The sequence below is a fragment of the Clinocottus analis genome, unplaced genomic scaffold (genome assembly GCF_023055335.1).
Source record: "Clinocottus analis isolate CAN_PGR_092001 unplaced genomic scaffold, fCliAna1.0.p SCAF_6, whole genome shotgun sequence".
In the NCBI taxonomy this organism is placed as follows: domain Eukaryota; kingdom Metazoa; phylum Chordata; class Actinopteri; order Perciformes; family Cottidae; genus Clinocottus; species Clinocottus analis.
Window position 1 is genome coordinate 17,384,576 of NW_027176218.1, and position 13,251 is coordinate 17,397,826.

At 40.5% G+C, this 13,251-nt stretch overlaps 1 protein-coding gene and 1 long non-coding RNA gene across 2 annotated transcripts in view; both read right to left on the minus strand.

Moving 5' to 3' along the window:
- Positions 1-13,251, minus strand: part of cdh13 (cadherin 13, H-cadherin (heart)) — a 314,444-nt gene that overhangs the window by 66,019 nt on the left and 235,174 nt on the right. The window contains exon 9 of the mRNA XM_068603602.1: positions 3,704-3,844. Coding sequence (XP_068459703.1) covers positions 3,704-3,844 — 141 coding nt within the window. The remainder of the gene's footprint in view (positions 1-3,703; positions 3,845-13,251) is intronic.
- Positions 7,936-8,484, minus strand: LOC137804396 (uncharacterized). The gene is made up of 3 exons (XR_011080129.1): positions 8,308-8,484; positions 8,154-8,227; positions 7,936-8,061 (listed from the first exon to the last, which is right to left on the minus strand). It is a non-coding gene; the product is annotated as an uncharacterized lncRNA (long non-coding RNA).

A 13,251-nucleotide genomic window follows, 5' to 3' on the forward strand; every position in this document is an offset into this window, starting at 1 on the left:
AATGTATTTTTACATCAGCTGCCCAAGATGAGTGAGGTGAAGATCAGCAAAATCTTGTCATCAGAGCCACTTAAGACCTTCCACCTATGCCCCAAAACCTGAAGCTGTCTTTTGGAAACGATCCTGCTCGTCCCTTTTGCCAGGCACCTGCATCACTAAGGCATATTTTAACAGGATGCACTGAGCCTCGCCCAAGGGCGTTAAATTTGGCGGCATAGCCGAGCTGTCAAACAGCTGTCATCAATCATGGAACAAAAGTAAATCACCACAAATGCTTTCCTCCAAACTTCAGCAGGAAATGGTTCCCTCGACACCATTTGTACCAGCAGGCCAATGTAAAAAGCACCATATAATATCAATGGATGGAAATATTCTGGAGGCTGCTCAGGACTAGAAAACGTGGAATGGAATAAAAATATATTGTGGGACTGCAACACACCACCCAGACATGGTCTTGAGGTCCACAACAGATGACTTGCATTGTATAATTGACAGTACAATGGGAAAAATAAAAAGACAGAGTACTCTGAACTGGCATCTGAAGCTGCACAGAATGGCTTAAAGACCCACAATGGGCTTTGTTGCAATATCTACAACCAGTCTATTGAAGATTATGAGGCAAGAGGTAACTTCCCCCAACAGTTAATCAAATCCTTGGAATGTAGTAAAAAAAAAACAATTGGCTTTGGATTGAAACAATAAATTATTTGGCTGAAAATATTTTAAGGTATGGAACTGAGGTGGGTGTACCTGGGAACATTGATGACCCTCTGGGCTTATCAATGAAATATTTATGATTTTTAAAACAATTTTATTTGAGAATTATCATCATTCTGTGCATGACGTCTCGTCTGTTGGGGCAGTGATTGTAATGGAGATGTGCAACTACAATCTGAGTGGACTAAAGATGTTTGCTTTTAATCTGCAAAATTAGGGGTGAGGGAAAAATTCATACGGCATGGTATCAGGATATTCTGTGTGTGAATATTGTATCAAGACACAAATGCACAGTATCAATCTTTTATTATTATTATATAAACTAATAATATTACAAAAAAGGGGTGTCGGTGTGATTCGGTGATAACTGTGGTTATATAAGAAATGTTTTTTTAACCATATGGGATCCTAATTCTTGTATTGAGACATGTTTGTGTGTGCAGTAAAATCTTCTACATGTAACTTGTGTGCCGGTTTGTTTAGTGTGTTTGAGAGAGTCTTGCCACTCACCTGAAGCTTGCTGGAAACATTTTAGAGATCAACATGAATACTTTCTAATAGCTGGTCGGATAATTGATACACTGTGAGGAGGAGCGCTCGTAATGTAATGAGCTAGTAATGTTAATCATGTTGATCGCAACAGCTGTTATAATGGAGAAGAACCATATGTCTCATAAGGTTCTAATTGCTTACATTGGGGTTTGTTCAAAAATTAAAAATTTAAAAATTAGTATTGGACGAAAGTAATTATAATGTCACTATGATACTATGTTACTATGTGTTCATATGTAATCTTGAAAAATGTAGTATCGGTTAGAAACTTAAATACATCCAGTTGTTTGAAGAAGATGTTCTCTCAGCAACATATATATATATATATATATATATATATATATATATATATATATATATATATATATATATATATATATATATATATATTAAAGAGTGATTTATGAGCTGCTTAACGTCCGAACACTAGCTCTAAGCATTTCATAAGACGTCATTAAAATTACTAATGGCAAGATTTTTCGAAATCTGAACTTGAATTGTGATTTGTGCAAATCATATAACTTAAACAAAGTAATGGCATATAGTTGATGACTACAATATGTTTTTGTTTATTCACTAAAGGCATTGAATAAATGTACTGAAGTGAGTGTGAACACTTTATCTTAATAGATAAAACAGACAACCTACATAATTTATAAGGTATAAAATTACAAAATATTACAATGTTAGTCATTCCAATATACAATATCACTCTCAGCACATTGCAAAAATATTTAAAATTGCAATAATATACATAGTATCGTGGCTAAAGTAACGTGATAATATTGTATCGTGACTATTTGTGATAAAAGTTCACATCAGTGACCATAATCACTGTAAATGAGGTTTCCATGAAACGTACTTCAGTAACGTGGAACACGCCCAACACGCAACCTGTCCTCCCGCGCACCTGGCTACTTAAAGGCAATTAACCGATCCGATCCCTCCTTGACTCAGTCTCCACATCGGATCACGATGGAACTGCAACTAACGCTAACCGCCTAGGACGGCGAGCTCTTCCTCTACCAGCCGTCCCGTCCCGAACCACCGGAAACCCTTCCGTCGCCGAAGATCGTCCGCCGCCAGCATCCCCGGCCGCGATCCAAAATTCAGCTCAAACTGTGGCACCAGTTCCTCTCCTCCTGGAACGGCATCTCCTTCTTCTACGAAGACCACATAACTTCCTCACCAAACTGGCCTTAGGGGCTCCGTGTCCGGCTTCAGCCCACTGCCATATAGCCATCCTGCTTAAAGGCCCCTGCAAGTCCAAACCGCGACCCGCTCCTAGTCGCCCCGCCCCTTACAGCAGATCTCCTCGCCCGTTGCATCCACACGCTCTGCTTGGGTTACCTGTCCCACTTTGTCGACAAAACGCTGGAGTCCATGTTCCTGCTTGCCTTCGGCTTCCTTCGCTGCTCTGAGTTCACCGCCTCGAGCGGCGGCCATCAACCATCAAGACACATGGCCCTTTCGGACATTTCGGTCTTTCCTCCCGACACAATCATCCATCTCCTCAAGCACAGCAAAAACAACCAACACGGTCCACCCCAACCCATCCACCTCTTCCGGCTGGACTCGTTCCTCAGCCCGTACAAGCCCATTCGCGACTATCTGAACCTCAGATCAACCGGTTAAACGACCAGACCCTCTCTTCATCACAGAGACCGGAAAGGGAGCCACCAGAGCCTTGTTCCACCACCACCTTCCCAGGATCCTAGAACGATCCGGAATACGCCCCGAATCGTTCTCGGGCCATTCCTTCCGCATCGGCGCTGCCTCCACCGCTTCAAGTCAGGGAATCCCCGACCACGTCATCAAATAGCTTGGCCGCTGGTCATCATTAACTTACCTTTCATACATCCGCCGCCGCCAAAGAACGCACGCTTCGACCGGCGCACCAAACCCGCCTCCTTTTTCCCCTCCCTTACCCCGCATCCCTCACTCCCTTCCCTCATCTCTTACCCCTCTTCCCTCATTCCCCATCCCTTCCCCCATCCATTATCCTTGACCCTTATCCCTCATCCCGCATCCACCACCCCTCGACCCTCAACCCTCATCCCTCGACCCCTCTACCCTCATCCTTTTCCTTCTCCAGCTCAAGAATCATGGTTCCGAATAAACCTTTCACCAACACCAGTTACTAGGAGCGTGGTCCTTGTTAGTGAATCATTATAATCCTCCATAATCAGACTCATTTGTTAGAGAGCCCATCGGCAACCACCAGACCTGGGTTCAAGTTGCTATTAAGAAGTATCTGCCCTGTTGATGTGGCCTATGTCCTTAAAAAATGCAGTCAGCTCTAACTGAACCTGTCTTCTAACATTTTTCACCAACATAATATTTGTCGAAGCTATATTTTCGAGCAATAACGGAAATAAGGAGAACATTCACCCTTCAGAAGAAGTCCCGAAGAAAAAAAAGAAATGTTTCTCACCAGCGGATGTGTGAACTCAGGAGCATGGTCGTTCTTGTCTGTGATGGTAATGGTGGCCGTGGCTGTTCCCATCAGGCCCACCTCACTTCCTGCCATGTCCTTGGCTACGATCTCTAACTCATATGTGGTGGTCGGTAGTGTCTGGAGAACAAACACATAAGGATTCAGAGTTAAAGATAGTACATATATTCATTCAAACCTTTATCGAAGCCTATATACAGTACTTACAAAGGACAAAGAAGCAATGCAAGTCAGACTTCTTTAACAAAATAAAAGACAAAATCAAGGCCATGCAGTAGTATTTTTTGCATCAGGGAGGACTCGTACATACACACATGCACACACTAATGTGTAGTAAAGATCTTCAGATAATCTGTTTCAGAGCCTTCTCTTTCAAAGTAATTTAAAGATGAATGATTAGCCATGTATGTGAATAAAATAATTAATCTAAAACAACACCAACACATATCACCATGTTTAACAATGATATGAGACCCTTTGACAAAGCTTAAAATCTTTTATAGTAGTACACGAGAGGCTCGACTCTACAATCAAATTGACTGGATAATGGCTGGAAAAAAATCCTCAGTGTAAATATGGGCCTTCACGCTCACATGCTAGTCTTAAAAGTCCCATTAAACACTTGTGTCACCTCGAGGGAAAGGTCTGGAATTCACATTGTATACATGTTAGAGCAGATAAGGTGGTCGAAGAGAGAGAAAAGGTTCCTTAAAGCTATGCAGTATGGGATCAAATATAAGGAAACTATGGACGGTTTAAGCTCATCCATTCCAGAGGGGCTTAGAGCTGGTTTTTACACATATCTTCCACAATGCTCTGGGGCATCGGAGATCAAGAGTTCTCAGCCCTGACGAAAAAGACAATCTGTTTCCCTTTACATAATCTGCAAAATCATAGCGCTCAATGAGGCATTTATAGATTTTGTGGCCTTTGAAAGGCTTTTAGAATCTTCACATATATATTTTCGTTGTTGATTTGATGTTGGAGAAGAACGAATGAGTATTAATAAAACCCAAACTGCACCCATGTCTGCTGATTTTACATTCCTACACAAGCGAGGGAGAGGAATCCATCCTCGATTACAAAGTAGCTGTTCCAGAAGCGCAAACATCCAATTTAGATATGTAATTAATTATTGGCCTTGCAGCATTTGTAATCTATATAACAATTGGAGAATTCCTGCTCATACATACAGCGAGAGGAAAGCATTCATAATGGTCATAGCAGGGATAATCATTTGTTGCCATAATTCATCCTTAATTGAAATGTTGACTCTGGTGTATAAATAACAGGAGGTAGGGGCTGGTAAAGCCAACATTTATTTATCCGCTGCAGTGTTTTCTCCCTACTGGTGGGTGTAAACTGCCACATGCTTAATAAACTTCATCCTTCTGTCTCACTGAAAATGCTGCTGGAGCTCTCGTCTGCATTGTGGATTCACTGAGTAAATGCAATATTCTCATGGAGGAGAGGCACACACACACAAGCAGTATGGTATGGTATGCACACACACACAAAATGCACAAAAATCAGGCTACCATTTGTTGTTTTGTATTAAAAACAAACCAAAAAACTAAATTATCAAACTAAGTTATTACATGCAACAGATGATGGAAATAATTTCGACATTTATGCTCTTTTTTACCTTGTTTGGTTGTTTGACAGGCTTTTCATTTGGCCCTGGTTTAGCACACTAACTGAAATGCCTATAGGAGGACATTTATAAGCCACTTGATGGCCACTAAGGTACTCCTCAAGCTCAGCCTGTTTTACAGACGCATTAGACAACTGTTCAAGCTCCTTTTAAAAGTATTTACTCTGCAAGTGAAAGGTTTAAATTACACATCTTTTTGTCAACAATAGTTGGATTTAAACAGTAGCAGTGCAACAACGCATGTGATGTAATATTAATTTATTTTTATGCTTTCATTTATGCCTGTTCATGGTTGGCAATAATAAAAGCTAGTTTACAAATGTTTGGAATATTTATCACCTTCAATTGCATTTCCATTAATGTTTACTAGACACTCTGACTACCACTAATCTCTACACCCATCGACAGTCAACCAGATTATTGTTGGTGATATGGTTTACTGACAAAGAGCTGTGACCTAACATCCCCTTACGCTGTACGCAAGTCCTCTGCTCTGCTGTCTGTCTGTCAAACTGAGCACCAGTGGCAGTCGTCAGTGTGTGAGCGTTCTACTTTTTCCTCATCAAAAATACTGCTCTAATCTATTTCATCTGAGGCAGGCGGGGGTGGATCAAACGATCAATGGGTAGACACCTTGAGGCCGTTTTTAATTATCACAACACCTAGACATGATAAGCTATTCACCCAACTCACATATTGAGGTCAGGAGCAACATAACGGAAGACTTAGGGCCAAACACTGAATTCTCAAGATACCCAATATACTCAAAACCGGAAACAATTTAGATGCTCACAACTGTCTGTTTTCATTTACAGGGGACATTATTTACAGAAGAAAGAACCAGCTGAGCTGAGAGGCTAGTGCTTCCCTTCTATCGTAAACTTCATCCATTCAAGCAACCGCTCTGGGGGAGACTGTGAAAAAAGTGAGACAGTAAACAGGTGCTTCTATCAATAGTTTGTGCACATAGTGAGGGACAGGGGTGTTCCTCACAACCAGCTCCAGCTCGATCAAACATTGTGCAGGCAGATGGTGCTCAGTGGACCTGTGAGTTTCTTAAACCCCTGCATACAACCACAGGTGAAAACACACACACACACACACACACACACACACACACACACACACACACACACACGTTTGCCCTCAAGCTGGAGGAGAAAAGGACTCTGGAATACCTGAAATCTCAGTGGTGTCCAAACACATTGAGCGTGGCCTCATATAGCGACTGACAACGTCTTAATGAGTATTTCCCGAGTCTCAACTCAATTATAAACTCCCTGGAAGTGTCTGGCCAAGAAAACCTGTTCAAATTCACAAGAGATACCGATTTACCGCAACGGGGAATTTTCCCTCCAGGTGTTAGAAAACTTCTACTGCCATAGTGTTGATTGAGATACTCCTCTCAGTCAGCACCTTCATTTTTCGGTGACTTGTTAATTTGTCTTGAAATACTTAATTAAACTTTTGGGAGCAGCAAGTTAAAAAGAAAAAGTTACTCTTTGTCCACTTCCTCCTGCGGTCGAAGTAGACAAAATGTAGTGATTTGCTGCATGTTCATGCAAATGTAAAGCGTCTTCAAACCGACAGTAATATTCCCTCTATACAATCATTTATGTATCGGTTCTGTGTCTTTTCATACTGCAGCTATTATGTGTTTTCCCCATGTGTACTTCTGCAGGTATCAACATTATCACTTCATAAAGATATTACAATAATGATCACACTGCAGGTTGTTTTGTAAAAAGGTTCTATGCAAATGGATGGTTTGAAGCAAGTCAGAACAGCTTGTTGTACATGCATGTAGAGTTTTGTTTTGCATAACAGTGGAATGCAGTTTAATACATTAAACATCTGCCATGGTCATCCCTACAGTGATGCCGCTAGCATGGCTAAACTAAACACCTTCCTATTCATATCTCAATACGGATACTACCGTAGACCCAGCCCTACAGCAGAGTTTTTCCCGCTGCATGTATTACGTGTCAAAGTAAAACAAAGTTTTCACTGGCACTACTGTTCCTGCTGAGAGACTGACGACAGGCAGCATAACCTTTGTCCAATTAAAGACAGATGTGATCTGTGGTGAACTCTTGGACTTAGAGTCAGATATCAGTCTGAAAGGAAGCACTGTATCCACTTGATGAGTAGCATGGGTTTCTTTCTAATGCACTACATTTTTTGGTCAAACTTAAACAGGAGAAAAAAGTGAGTTAATTGGGTGATGGTGTTTGTGAAAGATGAAGTATAAACTGAACAAGCTAATTTAGTTGAGTGTACCAAGTTATATGGCGGGACTTGTTTACGAGACATCTGATCAGAGAATGACATTTTAGACACTGTCACATGCTGCTTGAAAGGATTTTATAAAGCCCTTCGAGTCAAGGCTCATCTCTGGGACAAAGCAAGGAGAAAGGAGAGGATGAGAGTAGGAAAGAGAGAGAAAGAAAGAGAGAATGGACAGGGATAAGTGAGGAACGGAAGAGGGCAGAATTAGAGAGAGGAAGAGAGAGCAACCTGACATCTCTGAAATACCACATTAACTCTCTGAATAGGTGTGATATTGTAAAATTGGCAGTGGGTTCTTTGTTCTCCTCTTCACTAGTGCTCACTCTCAGCACCAAACCACTGGCTATTATTCTGGTCTCTTCTCAAATGCTTAGAGAAATGATGACAGACAGACCTTAAAAGGATTAGGGAAAAAAAAAATCCAAACAGTTAAATGAAAATCCACTAGTGCCAGTATTTCAATGAGAACAACATTGTTCCTCTCACCTTTATGCCTTCTACCTCTCTTTCTTTAAAAAAGATGTTGTTAAAGCCCATTCATACTCATGTTCTCTAAATCCCTGTGAACAGTGACACTAATATTTATAAAGCTTTTAGCCTGAAAGCTGGAACTGTTCTCTTCTCTCTCAGCACCACTCACAAGATAGGTTTCACAATTCTCCAGGATCCACTGCTCTTGGTGGTGCCAACAAAGTTTACTAGGATTCCTCCTCTAGGCAGCTTGAAGTCTGTAAACAAATGTCAGTCCGTTCAATAGTTGTTGGGATATTTCAGGATAAAACCAAAGTGGTTGGTTGGCCGATCAGCAGGCTGACTAACCAACAGACCCACATTGGAATCCCTATCTGCTTCAGTGGCTTCAAAAAACAAGCAAGATATGATCTGGATTGAAATCTCTCAAGAAGCTTCATTTCGTTATGCACGCTTATTAATGCACTGCTTTAAAAAAAAAACAAAAAACAATTGATTCCAAACTCTCTCTCTCTTTTTAGCTCCACTTCACCTCACGGGTCGCTGACAGCCTCCTGCACTTCACCTCTGCAGACAGATGATTAATCACTCTGACAATAGTTAATTACAGGAGGAAAGCAGCCACGTGAGACCCTTATCTGGGCCACTGCAACCTACACAAGTTATCTATTTCCTTCATCAGCCTCTTAAGCGTGGTTAGCATTCACCCAGAGAAGAGAGCAAGAGACATATGGGGGTGGTAGGAGTGTGGCACTTTGATAACAGTGTTTAATTTTATGGGTCCCTCCCTCCTCCTTCTCTTCGTTAATTCAAAACAGGAACGCTGATAGCTGCTGTATTGTGCTGAACCAAAACACGTCGGGTTCATGTAGTATGCAAAGAAAGAAACGTTGTAGTGACTCCACCATGACATTAAGCAGCATCCATACAGTTATAGTAGATAACAACAAAGAGTAAGGCCTGAACTTTGATATAATTTTACCAATTAATGCATTTCTTAAAGGAGTCACTCCAACTGAATTCAATAGCAGTTTTTCATTTTGGCCCCTTGCCTTCGATCTGAACTCAAAGAAATATTACATGTAAAATGTAGTCAGACGGTTCTGTCTGTCAAAGGCGGCAAACCCTCTGGAACACTTTACCATGCTCTGTTAGGGAGTGCCCAACCTTCATCACTTTTAAAAAGCACATTAAGGGATGATTGTTGTCGAGCCAAACTTGTGCACAATGATAGTTTTATAGTTTTGGTTCTGTCATGGATGTTTGATGTATTACTGAGTGATGTATTGATGTTTTAAAAACGAGTGAGACCTTGAATGTGCAAACTGATTGATGCCCTTGTGTGAAATGGAAATCAGTCTTTGCGGCTGGAATTGGGTGCATTTAGATTTTAATTTTAAGTGTTTATCAATGTACATTGTCCCTCTTGAGCAAATAAAAACAAACTAAATGAATGCTAGGAGGATTCATTAATTTCAAGTCTTACAAAAAGGAGTATGATGTGAAAGGTTGTCGACAGTGAAATGCCCAAAGGTCCTTGTCCACACTGAACATTAAAATATCATTTTCTGTGTGTATATATTTTACGTGGAACTCGTAAAGGGCTCCAAGGATTTCCGATGGTTACATTAACCAGCAGGGACAGCAACGCTGGTATTGTTTTCACCTTGTGAGTGTGTGTGTGAGTCCTGGAGACACCGACTATAGCAGGTGCTACCACAGAGGCTGTTTTGAGCCCTTGGCCATATCTCTGACGGTCTGTTCCCCGACAGTGTCACAATTGCGCAAGATGCAGTACCATAAATTTAGATGTGTAGTTGGGATCAAAATGAAGGCCGAGTTCGCAGAAGTGTGCCCAACGTAAGAGGGTGGGAAATGGATAAGGTGGGAAAACTACCCTGTGCTCCATCAGTTTAGGTAACGTGATTTGAATTTGAACTAGACCACTTCCTGCTCAGGGTTTACTTGACATATCATAGCTGGAATTAACATCCTATTATCTTGACTTTAGCCTCCATCTTTTATAACATAAAAATGAGAGAATATACCATAGGAGAGAGCCATGTTGATCCAGCCCTGATGCTGAAAATACTGGCACTGCATCGTATTGGAGGAGTGAATTGCGATGGCTCGATTCAGATTCCTTGGCCCTTCAAAAAGCTTTTACACTTAGTCCAGCAGAAAAAGAGATATGCCATCTTCCTCCTGGGGGACGTCACCATGCCAAAAAATGAAAAACCTAACACTTGAGAAAGGACTGGTCAAGCCCCCCCCCCATCCACAAATGTATAGATCCTTCTTTGCAATTTGTGGACTTTCGCTCCCACAACGGAGTGATAATAATGAACAAATTATACATTCTACTTTGTTGCTCACGCTTTATAACAATGTCTACATGGCCGACGTAGTGTGAGGAGCATATCAGCAGAGCAGTGCTTTCAGTCCTCTGTCTGCATTCAGAACATTCAGAGTGTAGGTCACCTGCTTTTTGACAGCACTGAGAGCCGAACATACACTATAGTTCAGCGTGTAAAAGGATGGAAATAGATTTAAGGCATGAAAAGAAATGAAAGCTTTTCAGTTGAAAATCACAAAGTACAAGACATGTTTTTATAGTATCGTCTTTCAGTATTGGTGTGTAACGCTCCAGCCGGCAGATTAGAAGCAGCAGTGTGAAGACAGCTTTTCAGAAACATTGTCTGAAGGCACAGAGCAGATGCAGTACATGAATACTACCGAAACCAGAACGCTTTCAATACAAAGGCCTTGTCCTGCTGCATTAAATGCCACATCTGTTCATATGGATTAGAAAGGAAGACAACACATGAAGCTGTTCACAGTGAGCTTGTTAAAATATAATGATAAAGGTTTAGAAGGGACAGTATTCAATACTAGTCTCAATTAGCATTGTGTTCATTATTATGAATAGAAAAAATGACAGATGGAATATTTTATATATCAACTACAAACATGGGGGAAAGTTTAAACCCTCAAACAATGACTAAGACTGCTGAAAGTCTGCTGACATTCAAATCTTTTTTTTTCAGCCGCGTTGAGTGTAGAACCATTGGTAGCTTCTTCATTCAACTTGACATGTCATGTCTAAATACAAATCTTGTTGTAGTTTCTGAAATGGTCCCACAAAATTCCCGTATGATGTTTCAATATAATTTTGTCGTGGGGGAGCTGTGTACAGTCAAGTATAGTGCACCCTAAAACTGAACTAAATCTGAACAGGTAAATAAAGGGATGCATGGTTCAAAGGACAAAGGAAGATCCCTCATGCATCTATTGTGACTAATAGGTACTGAAGTAATTCATTTTGTGCATAAAAAGTTACTGTGTGGAAGATTAAATATGTAAATGGGCCAAGATCCAAAATGACTAAAGTATAATTTCAAGGATTTGACAGAAGTGCAATTCCAAATGTTCATTCAGGAAGAGACCCTAAAGGCTTAAAGACACAAGTTAATCATCTTAAATGTCTTTCAAATTTTGTTGAGCAGTGCTGTAAAACTACCAAAAGCTACAAATCCTCCTCCACGTTATCTCCTGTCGCTATTCAGTGGGATTTATCTGATAGAGTCACTGTCCAGTAATCAGTGCAGTGACACAAACAGGCAGGTTTGCAGCCACAGTGTATCAGGTTGATAACAGAGAATGCAAGACTATGGCTTTTCTGTGAGCCGGCAGTAATCACAGTACAGCAACACCACAAAGTAAAACAACATTGTATTTTTTTGGCACAATCTGAAAGCCTAATGGTTTTGAAGCATTAACTTTACTCCAAGCAGTGAATCCCACTTTTCAAAATGACCTGCTTGAGCACAAGTGGGTGGGAGGCTTCAAAACACAACACATGCTCCACTTTCAGCCTGCAGTTAGAAAATAACATCCCGGCTAATTTTGCATCAATTGATTTTGATTCCTCACTTACTCATACTGAGATTTTTATCTGTGCCCTATACTTAATGTAATGTCAGAAGAGTTTTGAAGTGGTAAATTGGTGAGGATCTCTTTTAATATATCTGGGGGCAATGAAAATAGAACTGATCAGAAATAGACGGCGTGCTGCAGAAGTATTGTATGGTTTTAATTCCAGTGCAAAGTTTTATTCATAGAGTCTGTAGTTTCTCATCTCCTCAAGTTAAGAAAACATCGTTTGAAATGAAAACTGATCAGTATTTTCTTTGAAAGGGCTACACCGTTTAAGCAAATACTGGAAGGAAACTGTAGATTAGAAAGTAAAGATTATATCTAAATGTATGGCAATGGCATGATATGAAAGCTCGAAAAAGGCACCAAAAAGGGGGTCGTGTCCATCAAAGCGTTTTTCCCTGAGGCCAGTTTGATACTCGTATTAATACTTTGCTACAAACGCCAGCAGCTTGATGAGGAACATTTATTCTGCGCTGAGCCCTCTGGTTCCCCCTCAGGTGAAGACTGTTAGCTCTCTCAGCACTTTTGCCAGAGTTTGCAAAGTTAGCACAGCTAGCTATGAGCTAGTAGCTTGCCGTTGAGATGATATAGACACATTTCCAATCTTGGATAGATCAGTAGTATAGTACATCTTTAATGATGGACTAGTGTATTGTATAAAAGGTGTGTTATATAATATATTATCTGCCGCACAAAGGGAATCAATTGTTGTACTCTCTTTTTAAAGTTTTTTGTAATGCTGTATAATGTATAGGGCTAATTGTTGGGTTTTTAAGGTTCTGTATGTGTGAATATTGTTTATTCCTGTTTGTATCGATCAGAGTGATATGTTTTATGTTTAAGGACTCTTAGACGAATAGTCCAGTTGAGATAAACAAACCCAAAAAAGTATAAAATCAAAAGGACCTCTTGAAATCCTGAAATGTAAAGCTAAAGTTTTGCATGACGAATGAAATGAATCCTGTCGGTATGGTTCATATATCTAATCTGTGTTGATTAAATTGTTTAATTGCTTCAATAGAGCTGTTTTTGGATGTCTCTTATTTCGGCAAATGTTTTCGAAACGAATCTAACTGTGTCATTGCTCGTTTGAATTAAAGCCTAGTTTGCAATGTTTTCCTCCAGCGGGTTGTACAGTAGCTCATCTCGATTGCGTACAGCCACAACATACGCA